Here is a 25,442-nt window from a genome sequence, read left to right on the forward strand (position 1 = left end):
CAACTGGATAAACACATCTTGTGATGGTTGAGCAGCTGGCTTATGGGTGGGGCACAAGGGGTTACAGTGACTGGGGTGACATCAGGTTACAGTGACAGGTGAGATCTGACCTATCACTAATGACATGGTAATCTGTCACTAGTGGGGTTCCACAGGGCTCCATCCTCAGCCCTGTGCTCTTCAACATCTTCAGAAGTGACTTGGACGCAGTACTGGATAGATACTAAGCAAGTATGCAGATGATGCAAAACTGGGAGGAGCTGTTGACTCCCCCTAAAGCAGAGAAGATCCTCTACCGGAGATGGGGCAGCCCTGAATGTATGGACAAACTGGGAATCAGGTGCTGGAAAGCAGCACTGCAGAAAGGTGTCCTGGTCAATGGTGAGTTGAACATCAGCAGTGCCCTGGCAGCAGCCAGGAGGGCCAACCCTGTCCTGGGGGCATCAGGCACAGCATCAACAGCTGGGCAGGGGAGGAGATTGTCCCGCTCTGCTCTGCACTGGGGTGGCCTCACCTCAAGTGCTGGGGACACTTTTGGGTGCCACAGTGTAAGAAAGACGTTGAACTATTAGATTGTCCAAAGGAAGGAAAGGTGGTCGTGTCTGGAGGGGAAGCCATATGAGAAGTTGCTGAGGTCCCTTGGTCTGTTCAGCCAGGACCAGAGAGAGGAGACTGAGGGGAGACCTCACTGCAGTTACAGCTCCCTCCCTCATGAATGGAAGCAAAGGGGCAGGCACTGATCTCTGCTCTGTGGTGACCAGTGACAGAACCTGAGGGATTGACCCAAAGATGAGTCAGGGGAGATTTAAATGTTAGGAAAAGATTCTTCTCACAGTGATTGCTTGAGCACTGGAACAGGCTCCCCAGGGAAGCAGTCACAGCACCAAGTCTGCCAGAATTCAAGAAGCATTTGGAAAGTCTGTAATTCTGTAGTCTATTTACAGTATAAATTTTGCATGCTATTACTTTTTAAACACAAGATGATGTCTCTCTTATCTTTGTATTTAACCGTAAGCAGAGGTGAAGAACAGGAAGATAAAATAGTGGGAATCCCAATCTAGGAAAGTACAAAAAATTTAATTTAGCTTCAGTGGTTTGGTTTTATATACAGGATTAATGGATATGTGCCACAAATTGTTCTCTTTTTGTGCCTTCCTTTCATACATTAAAATGGGGATAAAATGTTTTCCTCTCTCGCAAGATAAATCCATTCCTATTCAAGGGAATGTGAGATATCATTGTGATGAATGCCATGAGAAATTAATAATTCTGGGTGCAGCATAAGCTGGGGAAGATTTCCACTAAATGAAGGAGTGGCCAGAAACTGAATGAGCAGGGCTGAAAAACTGCTTTTTCTATTAGTTCTCATCCAGCCCATGCACTAAATGAGGCAGGGATCCTGTGGAAAAAAAAATACTGAACCATCATGTAATTATAGACTGTGCACACAGTTAACGATGTATCCACACGAGGAGTCAGAACAGAGGCTGTGCAAATACAAGCACATCTATTGACTCTCCTAGCACTTGAGGTTTTTTTTCACTAAATGAAAAAGCTTTTCTGTGCAGGGTGGTCTGAGGCTGCTGTACAGAAATCATAAAGGTGCCCTTTTATGGGTCCATTAGTTTTCTCAGAATTTGCCTTAATATGTGCATGAAGTATACTCACACACAACAGATGCACACATTCCTACACACACATGTGCTTACAATGGTATCTGCTGTAGAGTCATGTAGTGGTCAGGGGTGTTACACAGAGAATTCACACAGAGAATCTACATTCCACCCCTGAATTTCCATGCTCTTACTAAAGTACTGATCTTTCCAGTTGAAAATGGATTATGCAAAGGGATCACACATAGAGGAAATTTTGTTTTGACTGTTGGAGGAGTAACCAGGGGATCTGCAATTATGTGGATCGAGAATATAAACCTCTTACACAGGAATGTGCAGGAGATCAGCTGCATTCCTTCAGTCCAGAGCCTGCGGTAACAGCAGAGAAATGTTATAAAGCTACTGAATTAGAGAAGTCTTTTTGCCTTCCCAGTTTTGGTTTTGCTGAGCCTGTTTACTGGGACAGCACAGAGGTACAACACAGATGGAAACCAGCTCTGTTTACCCTAACTAGGATGTTCTTGCTGAAACCTAATTTTTATGTCAATATTTTGATGTTTTCACTGCTGACTCTTTTAGCAGGCACAGCCAAATACTGCAGGATTATAGACTGAATTTGGAGGAGGAAAAATATCAAGTGAACAGCTTTCCATTTCTTTCTTTATGTCTTTTAAAATATACTAGAATAAATTACAGGTGAGAATCCCTTAGAATATAGACTGCCTAAGTATAGATTTTCTTTGTCTGGAAGATTTTCTGCTTACATTTCATTTTCTGTGCAGCAATTACTAACAAGTGCCACGTTGCATTTGTGCAGCCTTTGCAACAATAACAAAGTTGATTTTCACTTTGTTAGCTGCTCAGTGATAATTTTCAGAAGTTACTGTTCAGCTACTGTTGCTCTATTTTGACAGAAGACAGTGTACCCACATTTCTTGCTAAGAAAATGTTTATTCAGAAAAAATACTTTTATTCAGTAGAAATACAAAAAAGCATCCCAGAGTAATAAAAGTTAAAAGATACAATGCCACTAATTTTCAATGAGTAATATTTTAAAAGTTCATTTTAACAGCGTGCAGCAACCACATAATATTTGATTTCAACAAGCAGCAAATAGAGTTTTAGCCATAAATATATTTATTTCTTTTCATTATTTAATGTATCATATGGCCAATGTAGTCAGTCTTATTGATACAGAATTGCAGTGCCTACACACATTAACACTAAGAACATGGAAGAACTATGCAGTTGTTTAGTTGCCTGCATGCCCACTCAGTTCTTTGGCGTATCACTAATTTAATGCAGACAGCCTCTTGAATGCTGCTGAAAAATAAATAATCCATTAGCAGTGACAGTCAAATAGTCACACATATTCATTGCACTTAATATGCATGGTCATGTTTTATATTTGGGTGCTGCAGCTGATGTTTACACATGAAATTGGTATTTGATGCCTGAATGCTGGTTGAATAGTAAATACATAAGATAAATAGCAAATAGAAAGAGAAGTCAAGTTGCATATAGCTTTTCAGTATGCTATCAGTGATTTTATATACAGTACAAAATAGCTTATAGGCCACTATCTCTTAATTTTATGTTTGATATCCCCACTGCATTATGCCTCCTTTGAGAATGACTGTATTTGGAAGCAGCAATAAAAGACACTTTTATAAGACGGAATCTCAGCTTCACTGAAGGTGAGACCAAAAGTCACTGACTTAACAGAGCCAACATTTTTTATGTTTATGTTTATAAACTAAACTGGCTGTGTTGCACAGTGTACCTGACTTCCCTTCAGCATTGTATGAGACTCGTTCATAAAAAGTAGCCGCTAGCCGCTTCCACCAATCCAGCCACATTGGTCATTACAGGTTTTTGATTAATTTGCACTGCAGCAAAATCAATAGATGTTCCATTTTTTTGCACACACTCACCCTGTTTATTGTGAGCTTACTGTAAAGGTCTTTTGATTTCCAGTGACTTCTGATACATAAGGATAAAGTGATATTTATCATTATGAGTTACCTGTTGACTTTGCTTTTATTTACAACTTAGTCATTCATACAACAGCATCAAAAATGAACTTTAGGAATAAATGTTATTTCTACAATGGATAAGCATGGAAATATTTGACTTCTGTACTCTTGGCCAAATCTAGTAGTAAACTACAATACTTTGAAAAAAAGGGCATTATCAAAATAGAGTGACAAATACACCTACATATTTAGTCTAGAAGTAATTTCCAAACAGTTTATAGCTTGTAATACCTATATTACTATAGTGACAACTTATCTTCAAACTAAACAGAAACTAAATCTTAACCTAAATGCTCTGAGTATATTTTGAGCAACACTACAGTATAAAGTAGAACACAATACTCTAAAGTAGACTTCAGATAAATCTTAGAGAATGATATTCTATCATTAGTACAACACGGAAAAATAGACTTTTGAAACAATGGAACATGGCTGCATATGTCAGTGTAGCTAACACTGTTGCAGCTGGAATGGCAGGTCAGTGATGTATTCTCTCCTCTTAACAACTTTTAATTTCTTTTTTTTCACAATAGTATGTTATCATCTTTTTTTTTTTTTTTTTCCAGAATACTGTCCTACCCAGAGTGGCTGTCTTTGGTGCTTAGTAGGTGAAAGTCAGAGTAAAACCTGTTGTCAGAGATTGTTGTCCTCTGGACCCTTCACAGATGTGAACTGGCCTCTGTGGGAGTAAATAATTAAAAATGTGTTTCTACATGGACGGTCAGAAATATGAAAAGGAAGTGAAAAATTATAACTCTGACTTTTGCTTGTATTTCCTCAATTTTAAATGCTCAGATAAATGGGAATACAAATTTATACAAAGCATTGGAGGACAAAAGGCCGAAATCCCAAAAAAGATTAATTGTGTATTTAAAAGAGACACCAATTAACTTGCAATCAGCATTTGTGACTCTTCTTGCTTTCACAAGTGAGATTCCAAACTAGAGTTTGATCTTCAATGAAGTTGTTACTTCAAGAGCATTCAGCATCAGAGTCATTATCATAGATGCAATCTGAAATGGAAATAAAATGAAAAACTATTAATATTATGTAGTACTTCAACACAAAGATAAAGTTATTTATTGTAATTGAATAGAAATGAAGTATTGTTCCAAATGTTCAACATACCGTCACCAATATCATCATAAATCTCTCCGTCACTGTAAGTTAAAAAAGACAAATAGTATACTTAAAAGTTGAAACATCAGATATGTATTAAAAATACAGTAGCAGAATGCTGCAGGCAATTTATCAAATAATTAACTTGTTAATTATTTGTAATAACGGAACTATGTTGAGCATGATGGTCAGGCCAAAATATTTTCAGTGAAGTGTAGACTTAGATATATTTCTTTCTAACATGAAAAGGTTGCTTTATTAAAAGTCCATTTTATTTATTACATTTTTACATAGATATTCTCATAGAGTTATTTCCATAAAGAAATTAAATACTTAATTTTTCTTTAAAAATGGTCACCAGAAAAATTGAATTTAAAAACCCAGTCAGTATGCCCTTGAAATTCTTTTTGTTTCTGTACTCAGCAATTACATAATAGTTTTGGAGGTGCTACTTTTTATGTAATGAATTTATATAATGTCTATGAAAGATACATGGTCCATGAATAGGAATTTTCAAATATGTGACTAAGACACAAGGACAGGCCCATGGACAACAGTAAAACTGTTTATACATATAATTCAAATATGTGTGTGAGTGTTAAATGCCTCTAAATTCTAAAAGTCACAATTTTAAAAGTGATATCTGATTTGATATTTAAGGGTCTAATACGAAAAGCCTCTTGAAGGAAATGGAGAGGCTTTGTCTGACAAGAGTTTTGGATTAGAGCCAAAATGCTGAGCTCCATGCAATTACTTGGAGCAACACTGAGCCAAATCTCTATCCCACTAAGACTGAAGTACAAACAAACCTAAAGAAAATTTGGTCCATTTTAATTAAACATTTGAAAAAGGCATCAATACACCTAACCACATTAATTTGCTGTTCAGTAATAGAGTCTAGTGCTAATGATGCTTAATTTATATGATTTTTCATGGTTTAACCAGAGCCTATGGTTAAGCAATGAGGAATGAAACGGCAAATTTCCTGCATGGATGTGTGTGATTAATTTTTGACAAACCTAACTCCTTGAAAAAACTCAATTCTCAACTCTAAAATGACAGACTAAAATAATTATATTTTACTTTTTTTACTAGACCATTTAGAAGAAAATTAAGTGTTACAACAAATTTTTCAAAATTCTCTCTTTATACTTACTTCTGAACTAAATTGCTTCTCAGAACGTAGCCATCTGTAAAATGAAATATAGATGTATTTAAGTTAAATTGAAATACTCATTATTACCTTTGTTGCTAACACTAATGAAATGCAGTTTTTCTCTTTTATATACTTCAGACAGAAAGACATAATAGATGGAAAACTATGTACAATGGGCACCTAGTCGATGAAGATTTTGCTGTGTCCAATGTTTTGCTTTTTCTTTTTTGCCTACTTAAATAGTAATAGAGGTTATGCAAGATTAGCTTTTCATCTTGTATTTCAGTTTCTTGTTTGCATGAGAGGGATGTGAAACAACAGTTATTAACAAAAACTACAGCACAAAAATGTAGTATACTAATAACAACATAATAATATTTGCAGTAATATTAAGTAACAGAAATATTTAGAGTTTCATACAAGAAGAAAAATGTATTTCAAGATGTGTACTCCAATTAAATATTATTACATGCAACAGTTTAAAATTTTAACTGTAACATTAATAAGATCAATAATGGATATAATAATGGAAATACTTTAGAAAAAATACTGACTATTATTCTATTACTCTGGGGCATTACTAAAGAAATCAGATAAAATTACACATATTCTTTTTTAATGTATATAATTTCTTTAAAAAAAAAATTATTTCCTGTCTTTGGTGAAAGATATCTACTGAAATACTTTTCAATTGGTATAATGAATACAAAAAAAAGAGAGAGCCATAACAGTAATTACATATTTGTATGTAAACACTAGTAAGCTGGTATGAAATTAGGAGAGTTCTAAGGAATAAATGTGATCTTGTCTTGAATTTGAAATTACTATGTAAATGTCCTTCTTTTAATCATTAGCAGTGTCTGTTCAGGACATCTTAGCTCAGTTGTCTTTCCTCAGTTTTTATTTTCTGGAATAAAGACAATAGAAATTGATTTTTTAAATTTTTTAAAGACATGTTTTTTTCAAAATTCTTTATAGGACAGTCCAATATTTTCCATGACTCTTGAAGTCTCCAGGAAATAATTTAAAGTCATTTGGATAACCTAAGCTTCTCTAATTTTTCATATAATTTTCTCAAGTGAAATATGTGAACACAAAATTTCTTTGCTCATAGTCATGGCATACAAACACAGTGTTCTTGGAAGTCATGTGCATGTGACAGTGCTTCTACCATTGGAAAGCATTATCTGAGTTCTTCTGGTGATTACTGGCCCTTAAATATGTGGGAGATACAAGCCCTGCTGGTTTTACACTCTTTCAGATTTACTAAAGTAACATGTCCAAAGTTTCAGTTTCTAAATAATTTGTTATGTTTTTAATGGTACTTCCAAATAAGGAAGAAGCCAGCAGGTCAGCGCACTCCATGTTGATCAAGCACTGAAAGCTATAACACATCGTGCCAGCTGCTCACTGACAATGTAAAGGAAACTCAGAGAGGTCAAAAATTAGACTTTGGGCCACTGAAGTCCATTTATGTCCTAATGATTAAGCAAAATCTACAAAGCTGAATTGAAAGCTTTTGTGTATTTCAAAATGTGTGAGTTCAGACCAAGAAGGAATTTGAGATGGTAGATAAAAATCAGTTCCTTGTTTCACTTATGGAATTTCAAATAATTTCATAACATTTAAAATAAGCCATAGCAGAATATGTTCCTAAGATCATCAGCCCTTGCTTTAAAAGGTGAGAATACATTGAAATATAAATTGTTGTTTTATTTAATTGTTGGAAACTATGGAAGTGCTACATACAAGTTAGTGATTAAATCAAAGAATTCATGTGCAAGAAAATAACAAAACTGTCTTTACTTGTGGATTTTCAGTCTACCTGGCCTTCAGAAGGTAAAATAACAGCTTTAAGATCTGAGGAACTAGAACAACTAGAGCAAATAAACAAAACTGTCATGCACTTAACTAAAGTTAAGGATTCAAACTTCGCTAACTAATATGTAAATTGACTGGGATCTATTCAGAGGTTTTCAGGGAGGATATTTTTATTTGTTTTGCTCTTTTATGCATAGCAAAGCAGTAGCTCCTGCCATTATTTGAAAGGCTTTGAAGACTATGAGAGGAAAACAGCCAACATGAACTACTTTCTACTTTGTTATTAGCTTGATTCAAAAAATGTGGCTTTGAAAGCTGTTTTTTTTTTTTTTGGGAAGTGGCTCTACTAGTGCAATCCATATTTTGAAAAACATATGTGTTGTTATGCAAGAAATTCTTCCTCTCCCTGCAGGCCTGCCAGGAAGAAGACTGTACTCCAGACTGTAACAGTTGAGTACAGGAGGAAAAAAATAAAAGGAAGGTGGCTGAATCCTCTTCAGATGTTTATAGCATTGGACTGTCTTCTACATGAGTCAGAGGTAAAGAAGAAAGGTGAGCAGGAGGATGCTGCTACTTTGAAAGCAGGCTGTTCAAGAACAAAGTGAATTTTCACTAGGAGATTTGGAAAGTAGTGTAACAGAAGCTCATTATGAAATTGAAACCATCAGGAGATGGTTTTGGACTTCTCAAAAAATTCAAAAATTTCTGCCAGTGCAAATCCTGGCCAAGGATTTCAAAGAAACACTGAAAGGCCTTGTGCAGCTCCCAGAACAAGCAGATATGCCAGCAAGGACATATGCCTTGGATTAGCTGGAAGCTGGGGGAAGACTCCAAAGCAATGTTCCCCCCAGTCTGTTGAAAAGATTAAACTGCATCTCTTCCAAAGTAAGAACATAGTTATTGATTTTCTCTTGGCTGCAATTAATGGGCTAGTGCTATCCAGAGGTGCAGCAAGGACTTTACTTTTACCACACTCAGTGGGCTATCACAGCTACATTCCTTTTGGCACAGGGGGAGAGACAGAAGCAAGAAAAACATCTGCTGATCCTAGCTGCAAAAAAAAAAAAAAAACTTAACAAAAAAAAAAATGGCCCTTTTTTCTAATACTTAGTATATCTTGTCCACTGGAAGAGGTTTGGATTTTTTTAAGGCAAGCCAGTGTTAAAACACAGTAATAAAATAACAATCTGCCTCTTGTCAACCACCAGGCAAGGTAAACCTCAGTAAACCAGGGAAGAGAGGTTTTACACATCCTACTCAACCATTCTCTGACAATTTGATATGTACAATAGTTTTTAAACAAAACTTACATTTTCCTTCTTTGTTCCTGCAAAGGACCTTGGTATCATCTGTACTTTCAATAATGTCAAGAGATTCCCCTGGTTTAATTTGTAAGTCTTTATACCACCATCTTTTCTGAGATAAATTCTGGACTGTGGTTGTAGAGTAAAGAACTTTTATTTCACTGTCAAACTGAAAAGGAGAAAAAACATCCCCAAACCACGGTTAGAACCCATCAGTGTTTTCCCATTAATATTCCCATTTATTACTAAATTTTTGAAAATTAACAAATATTTGTATATGCTGCAATATGTGTATGTGCCCATACTTGCCATTTGGACTTAGAGATGCTCAGATCACTATTTATTTATACATGTAGTAATACTTTCCCTTTCAAAAGCAAGTTATGGGGAACAAATTAGAAGATGCTACACAGATACTTGTTTTTATATCTTATGTGAAGAAAACACTTTGAACAAAACTTACTTTAAACCTTTTTCTGAACTCTTTCTCTTCTTTTTCCATCTTCTTGAGCTTTTGTCCGTACTTTGCATCTGACTTTGGTTTTCCAAGGCTTACTGATTTTGATGAACTAAATCAAGAGATTACAGATAAAAATGAAATTAGGAATATATCAGAGGCATGCTTTCCAATAATTTTGGTGAAAATGCATTAGCCTTCATGTGTCTTTATCATGTTTTTTTGTTGCTCTGAAAAACCAATACTGAGAATACAATACAGACTTGACTTCAAAATAAGTAAAAAAGTTGGGGCTGTCTTTCCTACTTCTCTCTGATATTTGTATAGCTAACACATAAGTGACTATCAAAAATTAATTTTAAGTATCTATCTACTAAGACACTTTAGAATCTCTCAGTAAGGATCAGTTTTTGGGAAGATTGTGCACCTTTGGGCAATAAGCTGAATGACATGTCACACTGTGGAGGCAGCTGGAACATCTTAACCTAGCCCTATGTGCCTGAAGACTTTGCTACACCAGGGAACCTGCACTAAATAATCTGTTTCAAGTTCTGTTGTTTTTTGCACATCCCTGATAGGACTGACTTTTGCCAAAGACCGTGGAAGGGTTTCATGCCCTAACTGCCCTTTGTGATGATGCACCTGGGAATGTAAAGTCTGACTCTTGATCCTTGCTGATCTCGGCGGGATGACAGTTGCATTGATGATGAATGTATGTGTGTGTGACCTACCCTAGACTTAGCTTAGGAGTTCCACATATTTTCCTTTGGGTACACAGTCCAAAGAGATCTTTCTCTTTTTATATCTCTGAACTACATTATTGTAGTGCACTGTTGCTCCACCTGAGTGGAGTGAGTGACAACAGGATGTGACGTGTCATAGTCATCCTCACAGATGCAACTGTGCCCACAACACTGTCCTCCAGATATGATGATCATTTTCTGGTTCAGGATAAGTTTTTCAAGCTGAACTTACACCTCCAAATATGTTTCATACTTTAAACACAGGCACTGGGTCCTTTTCTCTTAAAATACTGCAGAAGCTGAGATAAAGTATCTATCCTAACAGTCCCCAAATTTTGATAGAAAGAGAACTACAATCTATTACCTGTCTATAAGATCTGTAACCTTTTCTACCTCTTTTCCATCAGGGAATGAATATGTTGACATGCAAAACATGCCTACTTATTCTATAGTCTAATTATTATTTCAGTCTGTAATGGAAGAAAGAGCATTTAACTGCCATTATCAGCAGTAGGTTTATGAGAAATACAAAACCTGACAACACCAAATAAAGCAGATATTAGTAGCAATCTGCCTGTGGTATATACTTTAAAAATGTCTCTCTGTGTATTAGATTTCTGATCAGGGAAGTAATATTTTCACTTGCCTGGAAACAGGTGGCGGAGCAGAGAAGTCTGAAGAATCTACATCATCATAAACATTGTCTCCATAATCTGAAACAATAGTGTTCAAAAGAACAAAATATTATTATGTGAAAAAATGAGACGTGAATATATTGTGTTACAATGTAGCTAAATTGATAAATTATGGCAAGTACTGTAGCCATTTACTGTCTATGGTAACTCTGGGCTCTGTTTTGCACAACCTGTGCAACACTACCCAACCTTTTCAGGTTAAGATTCTTTATTAATAATAACAGATATTCACTGAAATTGTAATCTGCTCAAGCTAAAGCAAGTTTTGACACATGAGATAGCCTTTAATTTTCATTTTAATTAATCAAATTCCCACTGTATTGCACTAAAGTATATTTTCTGAGTTTGATTTTTATGCACATTCAATAACTTCTATAGCATCCTGATCAATGCAACATTGCTTGGAAGTGGATATGAATCATGGGTATGTTAGTTTTTAGGCCATCTTGCAATGCTAAAGCTGTGAAGAGAATTCTTAGCTCAAGAATACTTTTTCAATCACATTCAGCATGTTTCTAGAGAGAAATCAATTGTTTGACTCATCAAACTAATGGCTAGAAAAATCAGCAGGATATAGAAGGTTTAGAACTCAGTTCTGGAAGCAGACTCAAAAATTCAAAGAACTTCCTTTTTATTCCAGAACTGAGCTGATGCTTGTATGTGCTTTTACAGAGGCTCTGCAAGTGCTAACAATAAAACAAATAATTTCTCTTTACTTTTGAGGTCTTTCACTGAGTGCTTATTTCCAGGGGTATCTGTTCCTATTTAATGGCAAATAAAATGGACTAGTGCAAATCTCCGGTAGAAAAATCACATTAAATACTTTAAATTGTTTACCAGGGAGCTTGCAATGTATCTGTATCTCCTTGTCTGCAGCCGGATCAGTCACAATATTTGAAATTTGTTTACTGGAACGGGGTAAGCAATAGGAAGTCCTGTTTCCTTCCTTGGATGGTATTTTTGTGACTAGCACGATACAGAGCAATGTATATAGAAAAAGAATCAGGAATCAATATGGAGACTGAACAATAGGCTATTAATTACCTTTTCCAGACTGCTTTGTTGAAGAAGACATGCTGGCGGGGGGGAAAAAAAAGCTCATTAAGTGTCTATATAACATTAATAACCTTTTTTGTAACCTAAATAATTTAAAAAACTTGCAACACAATGGTTTCAAGCAATCTCCAGATATTTTGAAGTGTCACTAACACCAGCAATACTTAGGGACTAAATCTAATTTTGTCACTGAATTAAAGTAAACTGTTTCAGAACCAAATGACTGAAGAATGTGACAAAATCACCACCTGCTGATTTATTCTCTAGGTAAGATGGATAGAAGACAATCTTTGCATTTTTCTGTTTGGCATATTATTCCTAAAATTTTGATAATTGGGCCGAGATTTACCAGTTCATCTCAGCTACATTGTACTGTACATGATGAGAAAAGTAAATTTTAACAGAGTATACAGCAAATTTACATGACCAGTGGCAAAAGATGATAGATTATTCTGCTGCTTTTCACCAAAAGAAGAATTCAGCATATTTTGATTACCAGACTTTTGCAACAAATACAGCTTGTTAAGAGAATAATTATGCAAGTAAAAAGAAAGCTCAGTGTTTTTGCAGGAAAGTATCATCCTGAGCTGCAATTTGATGCATGATTCATTAGGCTGCTGTGAGGACATGTTAGTAGCATGTGATCAATGCTTTATTAGAATTAGTTAATGTGCACTTTGATTTCCTGGCAGACTCTTACAACAAATTTTCATTTTCTTCTGCCTCATTGACTTTGGCTGTTTTTTCTCGTACACTTTTCTTTTTGCCATCTTTGACCTTTAGTCTCTTCAAGATTCCCCAGGACCAGATACCATTCTTATCTTCATCCTGCGATACAGACCTTTGGAGTATGCATGTGATTATCACAATGTAAAATGTACTGTTCTTCATAAAAGGCCCAGTAAAATTAAAAGGCCCATTGATGCACATAATTGTCATTAGCTCCTGAAGTGAAGTTGCTTACCCAAATGCTAACATGCTAAACTAGAAATATGTATGTTAGGCCACTTGTAGCTACTGAGATGTATTTATAGTATAGATATTAATCTAGTGGCTTACTGTTTTCATGTTGTTACTGAGCAACCTAGAATTTTAGTCTTTATTTTGATTTCAGACCTATTCTGTCTAGTTGGAAACTGGGACATTTTCGTGATTGCAAACTGCTTTTGCTGACATATCAAAATTACAGAACAAAACTTCTTCAAAAGACTGAAGAATCCTTTTCTCTAGCTTCACATATCCATTTTGATGTATACCAACTTGCTGATCATCCTAATACTTGCTAATTGTTATGCTTGATTTAAAACTATTGAAAACTGAAAACATTCTGTCAAAGAAGCAAATTATTTAAAATATATAAAAACATACCTAGCTATAGCATCTTCGTCATCAATTCCATCATAAATGTCTTGATCAGAAGGAGGAGGTGGGAACATGCCTTTAACAAATCAAATAGAGAGTTAATGCAATTATATTTCATGTTGCTTAATAAGGTATTCATTATAGGCTTCTTTACTATATCAGATGTGTGTGCAGTTTATGCAATATCCTTGCAAATTGAATCTTTCTGTAAACCAGCCCAGACCCTTTATTAAACCAGAAATTTAGACTTATTCCAATTTAGAATGCCATCCACAGCATTTAAATGTGGCACTGCCAATCACAAGATACTGAAAACAAATGTTTCTAGACCATAGTGAATGGAATTCTAAAGGGCTGATTTTGGCCCAGGCCTTATGATGACTTTTAAGTTTTCCTGTGTGACTCAAGTGATGATCGAACATGTCAGACTAACACTCTCAGCAGCTGACATCTTGTTTTCATCCAAAGTAGTCAGAGACAAAAGCAATGTAAGCTCCCCATTTTGGTCTCAGTTTTGACCTTTGTGTCCCACCTCCTTCAGTGCAGGGTTAACTTGGTTTGCCTGTCCAATTCTAGACACTGGTCAGAGTAGGCACTGAAATCTGTACTTGGCTGGCAGATGCTCCATTCAGTACTGCCAGGGGATGCTTCTGCAATGACCAGTATCTAAACTTAAAGCTGAGAAGATGAGCTGTGCTCTTGTGATTAACAGAGAATGCTACATAAATATACATGCTAACAAAGGAAAAACTGGGTTTGAATGTGTCAGCTTGACAGCGTGAAGCTGCTGCAGTTGGGCCTCCAGTGTGCTGCTGCAATTGAAGTTCCCCTTAACTCTGTCAGCAAAATGAAGCTTTAGTTTGTAGTAATGCTGGCTGTTTCAGAACTGGATTTCTCCTGTAGAAAACCTCTTGCTCATGTGAATATTTCTCCAGTTAGATCTGTGCTGTTTTGTGGGATGATTTGCCTTCACACACAAGTAAAAAGTTAAAATTTGATCATCTGGCATGCTGGTGATTCACAGGATCTGGAGACAAACATTCTGTCTCACTCAAGTTCCCATAGGTGGTGGGGAAGTTTAGTTGGCCACTACCCTTCCTTGTTTGTTGCCTGTTAGCTGACATTTAACTTGCTTATTGATAATTACTGCATTATATGGAAGCTGCAGAAGTCAGAATGTGAGGGTAAGAAATACACAGAAAAATTCCCCCCAAACACTTAAGTAGAACTTACTTTCACCTCCATCTCGGTCACCACTTTGACTGGAAAAGCAAACAAAAGACATTTTAGAGAAAAGCAGTCATCCTTCAGAAAAAGAAAACACTATGATCACCCATCACTTCTTTTCTAATTCTAAAGCTTTTGGCCTTGGCAAAAATATTTAGAATGTATTTTATATTCCTGTTGATATCTTAAAGTATGAAATATGCCTTTGGATCATAGGATAATTTGTGTTGGAGGGGATCTCAGGAGATCATGTAGTCAGAGCTGATGGGAATAAAAATATAATCTGACTGAGCACTACAGAGTACATCCAAACCCTTTAGATTCATTTCTTATGAGGTGATCTTCTTGAAATGAAATGGTAAACAAGTTAATTTATTGCTCAACTAGCTTTGATATAAATGTATAAATGTATGTTTCTAACAATATAGAAGGAGTACATATTAGTCCAACATTCTAACAGTAGTTGAAAAAAGCCTGAGAGGTTCATAGTGGCTGAGATTATTTCCAGGTCAAAGCCTTACCTAAAATTATACATCAAAACAAGGTACTTGTTAAACTCTTGTGCCAAGAAATACTGGAATACAACACTCCTAGTCATTTATTAATTTTGGAATGTTAGCAATACTATTGATAATGAGATAATACTATTCGGTTAAGAGCTTTTTTCTGGAATGGCATTCTTCCAGTGGCTTCAAAACATATTGATATATGTCAGACCTTACAACACTTCATGCTCATGAACTGAACAGAGTGTTATTAATCACTAGAGAAGAAAAAATTGTCAAAATACAGTTTAAAGGATTTAATGAATCTAAGCCAATCATTAATCCTTTGAAGCTCCTTGGAATACACTGTTATTTTAGTAAGAAAACAGTGCAATTGTTTGCTTTTGAATGCAATACATTTTCTAAATTCCTTCACCTTGAGGTGACTAATTGTAATGCTTGCCCTACTGAAAAGGATTGGCCAAGGATACTTCTGCAATGAAGTAACTAATGCTGAGATTACCTGAACCCTAGAACAACTAACATGGCTCTCATGGCGAGGTCATGATGCTATGGGACCAATGTGCTGGAAGGAAAACTGATACTGAGCAACCTGGAAAAACATCACACGCAAAGCTATACTGGTTGCATGAAAAATGCCAGCCTGAAGGAAGACTTTTCCTCATGCTGCTGCTGAAGCTCATGGGGATGTTCTATCATCCAGCCAGCTGCAGTCCTGTTATTCCAGGCAGGCCTCTAAGCTAAGGAGCCTCATGGGAAGCAGTAAAAGCAGGTGTAATGGCTGAGTGCTTCAAGATGGTTGTCCTACATATTGAAATCCTTTACACCCATATGCAGATCTCTTATCTGAATCCCAGGCTCTGTTTCTGCACATCAGGACATTTAATGGAGAATGGTTTGTTGAATCACATGTAAGCAGCCAAATTTCCTGTGGGGTATGGCAACATAATTACTTTCATGCTAGGCTGTGCGATAGCCATGAGTTTTGCAACAAGACCACTAGGGTATTTCCCTGCCAGCAAGTCTGATCTGCTGCTGGATCTGTCACTTCTCTAGCTGCAGATCTATTATGACATGAAAAAGATGACACATTGAAGAAGAGACTCTGCAATGTAGCACTGCCCTGCAAATGCATGGAGACTGCCACAGAGAAGAAGCTTCCAATGGAAGCAAAAAAAAAATATAGCTTATACCCATCTCATGGAATTTGAGAGGCCTTGGTTTCAGCATTCAATTCATAATCTGCACTCTCTTCTTAAGGGTTACCCTAGACAGGATTTCAGAAGTCCCTTCTTGTCAAAACAAAAGGGGTAGTAAGAGTGAAAGACTCATGCAAAGGCTCATGAGGGCAATGAGGGTGATCAGGAGTTCCCTGGTGCAGTAAGTGTTTCCATTGCTTTTAGAGTCTTTTAGTCTTGCATCTTAGAAAAGGGAGCACGTGACTGAAAGACAGAGCAAGTAAAGAGAGAGAGAGAGAGAGATCATTCCTGCAAATGATTTGTAATCCCGTATGGTTTTTTTCTTTTGGATTTCAATGAAGTAGGTCCTCTTCCTCTAGTATGGGCTCCTCCTAAGTAAGAGTGCTTACAGATGCTGGATTCCAGAATTCATTTTAACTCCTCTGTTATTATATGCTATTCAGACTGAATTTTAACTATTCAGTCCGAATAGCTACATATAATAGTTATACATTTCTTAAATAAATGGCTGTTTTGTGACAAGAGCTGGGTTTGTCATTGGAAAAATTCCCCTGTCTAGGCTGACCCAGGTGAATCACTTGTTTCTTTTCATACATTCCTTATACATACCTGCTAGTAGTGTCCTGCTGTCCAACATCATCATATGTTCCTTGGTCCTGCTCTGTGTGTTTCACAGCAGCTCTGGTAGACGGTTTTTGCTTTCTTTTTAAAGAATCATAATCAATCTCCACCATGGTTGTTTTAATGTATCCATCTAAATAAATGAAACCATGCAGTTTAAGGGTCATGGAAAAGGGATGATTTTAACACGAGGTTCAGAATCAGTGACTGAATTGTTTTGTATGATTTTTGAAAACTTTCAAAGAAATTCTCATTCCAAGCAACCTCATCTATCAACGCAAATATCAGATCTATCTCAAATTCCACTGTTAAACCCTCCTCAGCTGATGTTTAGTTCACCTATTTGAACCAAATTTCTGCTACAGCAGAAGAATTTTCTGTGGAGGAATCATGGGGCAGACTCCTTTTCTCAGCTGGCTTTGGGACCACTTATGGCAGGACATCTTGTGGGACCACTTGTGCCCCTGTCCCCCACCACCACAGAGAGTTGGTGCATACAGAGATAACCTGGCCTGAAAGGCTCTGCAGGGGAGCATCTGGCACCAAAAGGGCTCAGGCCTCAGCTAGGAATCAACGTCTTAGTCTGAAGATTTGATGTGGGAAGAGATAAAAGAAATATTCTTGACTGTGGAGAATAGAAGAAACCCTGTTCTACAAACTAGAGGCAGAAGCCTTCTACACACACACACCCTGAAAGTGTAGAGATCTCTCCCTAGAGTCTGGACACAATTCCCTAGGGAAGTGTTTCCCTGGGGATTGAAGGAAAGGATCTCCATGTGTGCCCCACCAACAACTGGATGGTAAGATACATTGAATCCTAAGTTATATTATTTCTTTGCTAGCTATAACATTAATTAATTAATTTAACCTCATGTTGTATTTACTCACTATTAGTATTTTTTTGTCCTTATTCTTGTGTAGTATTAGTTTGGTTTAAGTCTTATGTCTGTTAGCTTTATGGCTATTAAATAAATAATTCATTCCATAATAGACCAAATCAGCCATTTTTCAAGAACTTGAAAATGAGAGTGGTGGAGTTTTGTAGTAGTGGACACCTCAATAAAGCTACTACCTGCTGCCAGAGGCCTGGGCAAAAGGCAAGGACTCATCTAAATCCCCACATATATTCATCACACCACTGCAGTCTTGTGGCATATTTTAGGGCAGTCCATGACAAAAGGCTCCTGACAGATCATTAGGAGGATCATGTGCATTGATTTTTCTTCAGGTTGGCAGACGTACTGTAGCTGCATTGACCAAAGCAGTTGATCTGAGATGAGGAACTCTATCACTCCTGAGGGTAATTTTTGACAGGTATAGTGCCTGTGCAACAGAGTACACAGATTGATTTCTCCAACGTGAAAAATGCTCATGAATTTTTTTGAAAATGGAAAATTCACCACTCTCCTTCTTCTGAGTGAATGCAGTTTTTAGTGTGGTTCCTCTCAAAGAGGAAGACACTGATCTTTCCTCTTACTTAAATTATAAGAACTGATTTTCTTCTTTTGTTTGGTCTTCACAGACCTGGCCTGTGAACATGGAAGGCTGAAGCACTGGCGTAAAAAACTGGTCTGTATTATTGAAACTTTTCAACGAGAAGCCTTGTACAGCTTCAAGTTTTGCTGATGCAAGAATTAATTAATGAAAAGTAAATTAATTAATGGACTGCACATGCACTGGAAAATACCCTTCTCCCAACCCTCACCAAGGTTTGATTTTCTGTGTACAAAATGGTTAAGATAATTGACTTATTTGTCTCACAACAATAGTTGACTCACAACTTCAAGGTATCATGGAAAAGTTGTTATTGGAACTTGCCTCTTGAGATATTCTTGGCCCATCTCTCTAAACAAACATGATCCTCCATTAGAGCAAGTTGGCTAGGACTGTGTCCTGTCAGGTTTTGAAGATCTCCACAGATGGAGACTCTACCACCTCTCTGAGCAACATTTTCCCTTACTTGGTCACCCTCAAAGTAAAAAAAGTGTTTTCTGCTGTTCAAATAGAACCCTTGTGTTTCAGTATGTGCCTTTTGCCTCATGCAAAGTCACTCGGCAAATGGAAAGAGCCTGGCACCATTTTCTTTACGTCCTCCCACCAGGTATTTGTGAACAACTATAAGACACCCCTTAATTTTCCTTTCAGCAGCCCCAGCTCTCAGATTCTCTTTGTATGAAAGACACTCAGCTCCATACTATCTGTATAGTAAGATACAAGCTGCTCAGCTGGTATCATCTACAATCTTGTAGAACACTCTTCTACATGTGTGAACTGTCTTACTAATTTTATTGGCATTTTAGTTCCCCTAAAGATCAAGAAAATGCTTTTAATAATTCTGTTTGATTTTATAGATCAACCTTTTATAACCCAGGAGCCAGATAATCAACCTCTTTATACTCAAAGATCCACTGATTGTACTTACACCTTAACAGGAGAAGAATCTAGGATTTCAGAGAAAATAAAACCTGGAAGTCAGTTAGAAACCTTCCATAGGAATAGGAACAAGAAAAACACTTAAAACAGGTCCTTATAGTCTCTAATTCTATTTTAAGAACACCCATGTTACATTTAATACAAAGACATGAAAAAACATGATACTTGTTACTTGCAGGAAGCGGAGTTCTGATGCTATTTGAAGGCTGCTGACAGGGAATTAACCCTCAGTATGTCAGGTGAAGGTCCCAGCATGCTGTGCCTAACTTATTCCAGTGCCTATAGGTGTTACATTATGTTGTGCAATAACTTCCTGCTATGAACTAGGTGACTTGGGGTAATTATTTACTTTGGTGGCCAGTGACTCAGACATGATAGGGCTAGTCCTTGGTGTAATGCTCACATGTTTGCTGTCATGCAGTGAAAACATTCAGGAGCACAGTGAAGAAAGAGAACTCACAGCATCCTTTTATCCTGCCCAGCCACTTTCCTTCTGGGTTGTTTGTGAGGCGAATGATTTCAATCTTATCCCCCTGTTTGACAGTCAGTTCATTCCTCCCTCCCTTGTAGTTAATGCAAGCCCGTGCCTGATGAAGGACTTCGATGGGTCCTGTTAACTGAAGAAGAAACGGAAGACATCACAGTTGTGGAAAAATGGAGTTCTTTCCCAGACATTCAGAAAAAAAAGTAAAAAATGATGATAATGATGGTTGTTTCATTGACATTTGAAATACTGTTCCCAAATAAACAAAAAGGCTTCCTCCTGTTCGAATTACACAATTTAAACTAAAAATCAGAGACTAAAAGAGAGGGGAATGGCATGGCAATAGTGCAATTGAAGAACTGACTGGCAAAATCACAGAAATACTAAGATTAGCCTATGACACCTTTAATGAGTTCATGAAACAGATGCATTTAATTTCAATGGGTGTTTCCATTTATTTCCAGCAGAACTACTCAGAGAATTATAGAATATATTAGGCTGGAAAAGACCTCTAAGGTCACTGAGATCTACCATTAACCTAACACTGCCAAGTTCAGCTAAACCATGTCCCTAAGCACCACGTCTACAGATGTTCTAAATACCTTCACACAGAGTGATTCTACCACTTCACTGGGCACCTCTTCCAATCCTTTGCAATCCTTGAAGAAATGAAGGATTTCATTTTCTTCAACACATGAAGAAATTTCTTCAACCCATGAAGAAATTTTTCCTAATATTTAACTAAACATTCCTGGTAACAACTTGAGGCCATTTCCTCTTTTCCTATTCCTTGTTACTTGGGAGAAGACACTGATGCCCACTTGGCTACAACTCCCAGGGACAGTCAGACAATCCCTGATCCTGCTGGCCACACTATTCCTGACAAAAGTCCTATGAGTAAATATAAATTAACATTAATGTTAATGAATCTGCCATGTAATACTTTGTATTTACTATTCTACTCTATAAATGATCTTGCAAGTACTCACAAGAGATGATCTCACTGTTTACTGATGTCCAGGATTCACTTTGTGACGTGTTTATGTTATGTTATGAAGAAGCCATTTTGGGATTTAATATTTGTGACTTTAAGATATGTCTTTCAGAGGCATATTGCTCTTGTCAATTAGACTAACTCAGGAATATCTATCCTGTATAAGTGGCCAATAAATGGGAAAGAAAATGTGCATTAAAAGATATTTGTTTAAAAGAATAATAAAATACCTTAATGGCTGCAGGAGCACAGTCTATAAGCTAAAAGATTTCTGTGCACTAAATGTCTACACTTCTTGTGACTGGTCTAAAAAATAGACTTGGCACCCAATAAACACCAGATAACTCACTATTATAACTATGTGTACCTTTAATATTTGCTTCTTAATTCATGTCAGGCTCTCCACAGCAGACCAAGTCAATGATGTGAATCACTATGGCTTTATGTGTACAGAGCATTACAGGAAGAAAAACAAAGCTGCCCACTGTGTACAGTGACACTGAAAGTACCAGAATGGAGAATTGTGAATGGGCATTAGTTAAGAAAAACTGACTGGCAGACTTGTAAACTGTGAGAGCGTGCTGACCACCAGCTATGCAAAAATGATTTAAGACAGAAAAAATTGTCTCATCATTTAGCCCCAGAGAATGACAGTAGCTCTCCTATACAAGTCTGATTTTCAACCTCCTCATTTAGCCTGGAATTCACTGTAAGTCTCCTTCTACCAAGGCAAGGGCAGTGTATTGCAATACAATTTTGAAATATTTAAAGGGCTAAATTCTTTTGTACCTTACTACAGTGAATGATTTTAACAATTTTAACAATTTTAATGATTTTAACACTTTCTTACATAGAAAAAAGGCAAGAAAGTAATTTAATGAAAACAGTAAGCAAACAGTCTTTGCCATCCATCAGCACAGACCTTGCATTCAAACATATGCCAAACAAAAAAAAATAGCTTAAACCCTAATTCAGAATTTATGCAGGTGTTTGAACTACCTACCATAACAAATAGTTTTGTAGCCAGGTGAAAAGTCTATTTTGAACTTGACAATGCTAAATAATGCTGCTTGCATACCTTTGTCCACATTACCAAATAAAAAGCTTACTTTGAACTTTTTCCTTAGTTCAAGCTCTTTCTTGTCTTTTTCCTTTTGTCCTATCTTCTCTTGGTCCATTCTTCTCTTATCTTCTTTGTCCTGCTTCTTCTCTTTTCCCCTTGATGATCTGAAAGTGCATTGCCAGGACAAAATGTGTGAAGAAAATCTTCCATACCCAAGGCTGACAAAAAACTGCTGGTGATGAAAAAAGACTCCTCCAATTGAAATCAAAGCTACAGATTCTAAACCATAATGCAGCTACAACAGGTAGAGTAAGGAGTCCTTTACTACATTTGTAAGTTACAGTGCCTGCCCTCATGAGGACAACACACCAGACAAGATTATCTGCCTCCACATCTGTGTGTCCAAATGTCTCTGAGATAATTTTGTTGAGCATGCTTGTGAACTGACAACAGTCTGGGTGTTGTACTGGATGCAGCTGTTAAATACTTACCCATGCCACCAGTGGTTGATGCAGGCTGAACTGAGACCTGAGCTGCCACTGAACTGTGTTTTTAAAATTGATTGCAACCTATTCCAGCAGTGTACACAATGAGTCAGTCTTTGTACTCATTTTTTCACACCAGGGTACATTATCTGCTGTGCCTTTTGTACTGGAAGGTACTGGGTTTGGGAATTTGGGATGGAATTAGTCCTACACCTCCAGCTCTGGAAGACCTGTGTTTTAGAAACCCTATGGAACTGATCTGGTGAAACTCCTTTTTTTTTTTTTTTTTTTTTTTTTTTTTTTTTTTTTTTTTTTTTTTTTTTTTCCCCCAATATTTTTGGGGGAAAAAATATTCAAGCCTACTATACAGGTATACTATATTTACTACATTCAAGCCTACTAAACAGGTAGGCTCAAATTGCTAAAAAAAAAAAGCCTGAAATGAGAATCACTTGGGCTATAAATCAAAGGGAATTCAACAATAAATTTTTGCTGAAAATTGTTGTACATCTGAAATATTCTACATCAATTACTTATTCAGGGAGAATTAGAGTTTTTCTTTGGCTATTGTAACACTGTAAATCCCATAGATTTAGATATTACCAGGGCAGAGAGAGTCATCAAAGGAAAGGTCTAAGTGGAAGAAGAATAAGCAGAGCTTGTATTCAGTCTCTGTAGCTAGTTGACTCAGGCAATGAAAATTTTGAATCCAGAGTCTCATAGGAGTTCTAAGAACATTTATCTGAAAAGCAATTAAAAAACCAAAAAAACAAAAAAACCCAAAAAACAACAACAACAAAAAAAATCCAAACAAACAAAAACAACAACAACAACAAAAAAACAACAAACAAAAAACAACCAAAAAACAAAACAAAACAAAACCACAACAAAAGATCTATCTGGGACCATAATACCTTGGGGCTGAGCTTATTTCTTCTCCTAGGCTGTAATTCCAACCAGTGGTTCAGAAATACTCCTTAGATCAGAAATCAGAGCTCTGTTACCTCAATCACAGTAACTTCATTATTTAATTGCAGGAGTTTTGCCATGCCAGGTTTGCCAGGGCATGGCAGGTTTAACTGGGAAAGAACCTGTGAGCAGACAGACTTTATCCAGGTGAAATGAATGAAGACAGTAATTCCTTGCAGGGACTGCAGCAGAATGGCACTTTTATACCAAATGAAATACACTTATTAGAAAAGATAATAATAAAGATAGAATGGGTTATAGAGTTTAGAATTATTACCTGATGTCATTAATGTCTTCATACATCTCTCCATCACTTTCTTGACCCTATAAAAAAATAATCAGTTTTCAATGGTCTAAGTACAGTTGAAAAGACATGAAGAAACTTGGTCTGCTATATAAGCTTCATACAAACTATATAAGAAACATTCATAGAAAATGCAAATACCCTTATTCTTCCCAAAACAAGTTACTCCATTATTCAAACAAACTATTGTTTTATTTCTGCTGTTTTTTTTTACAATAGCATACTTATGAAGCCATGGATTGTTAGAATCACCCAAGCAGGTTGCTTAATGTGCTTCAAAGTGAATGTTTTAATTGCAAAGTGTGTCCTGTAAAGTTTTTATCATTGCTGATGATTGCACTGCCATCATGAAGGGGTCAGGGTTAGCCCTATTTAAACTGGAATGCTAAGGATCTAAACGGGACTCAGATTAGGGTCTAAGAGATTGTCTTAGTCCTTATATATCCAGGTGCTTAATCATATTGATAAAAATCTGTGATTAACTGAAATATTAACTGAAATATTCTATTACCAGAATGGAACAGGGTCATTATTTCTATTATTTCTGGAAAATTCCAGTGAAATGAAATATCAGTGGTAATAGAAGGGATAGTTTTGCATTTTCACTTTTTTTAAATCAGTTTTTGGTGTCTAGCCAGCTTTGATAATTTGTTCCAGTTTACTCTGCTTCTCTGATTTTATTTCTATCCTTCACAACAAATAGCTGCTTCTACAACTTACTTACTGTGGATAGACTGGATGAAATCTGCAGGTAATTGTCTAATGTGTTGAAAGTTTCACTAAACTTGTAATTATTTGCTAAAAAAGGATAGGTTTATATTGCTGGATAGTACTTACCCTCTGTGTATTTCCATGACCTACAGGAAAAAAAAAATAAAACCAGGATATTTATTTTTTTTCTTGAAGAGAAAACAATGCATTCTAGCATTAACTATCTAAAACTGCCTATAACATCAGTGATATTAACTAGAAACTTTTATTATGAAGGATCCTGTTTTTTTGGTGAAAGTATGAATGCAAAATTCAGTTTTTCTAGATTGCTTTTGTGGAACATTGCAAACTAAAAAATATCTACAAACAGTATATATCACTATGTATTTTAAAAGTGGAAAATTTGCTTTAAAAAATCTTTAATGACATTAGTAATTTACCTATGCTATTTGTTTGCAAAATCACTACTTATATGAAAAAGTAATTGTCAGAAACCTGATAAATCTGAAGAGACCTCAAAGAAATTACTTCCACCAGCCCAACAGCTGAGTAGCCTGGCCAAAGTCTCTTTTCCTAAGCCAGCCTCTGCCCTGGGCAGCAGGAAGAGATATTCTGTGAATCTCCTGATTCCTCCTTACTCTGCAGGCAGGTAAGGAAAGCTCTGTTCCAGCGGCACAGCCTGCAGTTCTGTGAGTCGTGGATGGCTAGCACACTAAATGATGCGCAGTGTGTGGCACCGACCAAGTGCCACCAAGGAGGGCTCCGGAGGCAGATTGACATTCTTAGTTCACAATCTGCTTGTCTGCTGCTCCTGGTACAACTCACTGCCTCTCACTGCCTCGAACCACAAAGTGACAGTAAAAGCACAGTCAACCCATGTTTTTTTTTTTTTTTTTTTTGTAAATCAAGTGTAAAACAGTGCTTCCTTCACCAGACCACACAACGTCAGCTCTGAAAGAGCAGCATTCATTTTGGTTCAGGTTTGAAGACCTAGTGATTTATGGTCCCAGAATATTTCTAACCAAACAAAAACAAAAACAAAGATAAAAAGAAGAAAAAATAGAAAAAGAGGGTAAGGGGGGGG

General features: G+C 36.6%; 1 protein-coding gene across 3 annotated transcripts in view; it reads right to left on the reverse strand.

The window, feature by feature from the left end:
• Window positions 1-2,558: 2,558 nt before the first annotated feature.
• The window catches only part of FYB1 (FYN binding protein 1), a 45,133-nt gene continuing 22,249 nt past the window's right edge, over window positions 2,559-25,442 (reverse strand). For 2 of the 3 annotated variants that reach the window (XM_041472619.1, XM_041472609.1), the window contains exons 5-19: window positions 24,485-24,504; window positions 23,621-23,667; window positions 21,936-22,053; window positions 19,809-19,965; window positions 16,904-17,048; window positions 14,596-14,624; window positions 13,369-13,438; window positions 12,701-12,841; window positions 11,989-12,020; window positions 10,896-10,962; window positions 9,513-9,618; window positions 9,056-9,218; window positions 5,925-5,958; window positions 4,778-4,809; window positions 2,559-4,662 (exon numbers count right to left, since the gene is read on the reverse strand). In XM_041472619.1, the coding sequence (XP_041328553.1) occupies window positions 4,622-4,662; window positions 4,778-4,809; window positions 5,925-5,958; window positions 9,056-9,218; window positions 9,513-9,618; window positions 10,896-10,962; window positions 11,989-12,020; window positions 12,701-12,841; window positions 13,369-13,438; window positions 14,596-14,624; window positions 16,904-17,048; window positions 19,809-19,965; window positions 21,936-22,053; window positions 23,621-23,667; window positions 24,485-24,504 (1,202 nt within the window). In that variant the 3' untranslated portion in view covers window positions 2,559-4,621. The remainder of the gene's footprint in view (window positions 4,663-4,777; window positions 4,810-5,924; window positions 5,959-9,055; window positions 9,219-9,512; window positions 9,619-10,895; window positions 10,963-11,988; window positions 12,021-12,700; window positions 12,842-13,368; window positions 13,439-14,595; window positions 14,625-16,903; window positions 17,049-19,808; window positions 19,966-21,935; window positions 22,054-23,620; window positions 23,668-24,484; window positions 24,505-25,442) is intronic. The other variant, XM_041472628.1, reaches the window with a different exon arrangement.

This window comes from Pyrgilauda ruficollis, unplaced genomic scaffold, assembly GCF_017590135.1.
Source record: "Pyrgilauda ruficollis isolate IOZ18807 unplaced genomic scaffold, ASM1759013v1 scaffold108, whole genome shotgun sequence".
NCBI lineage: Eukaryota > Metazoa > Chordata > Aves > Passeriformes > Passeridae > Pyrgilauda > Pyrgilauda ruficollis.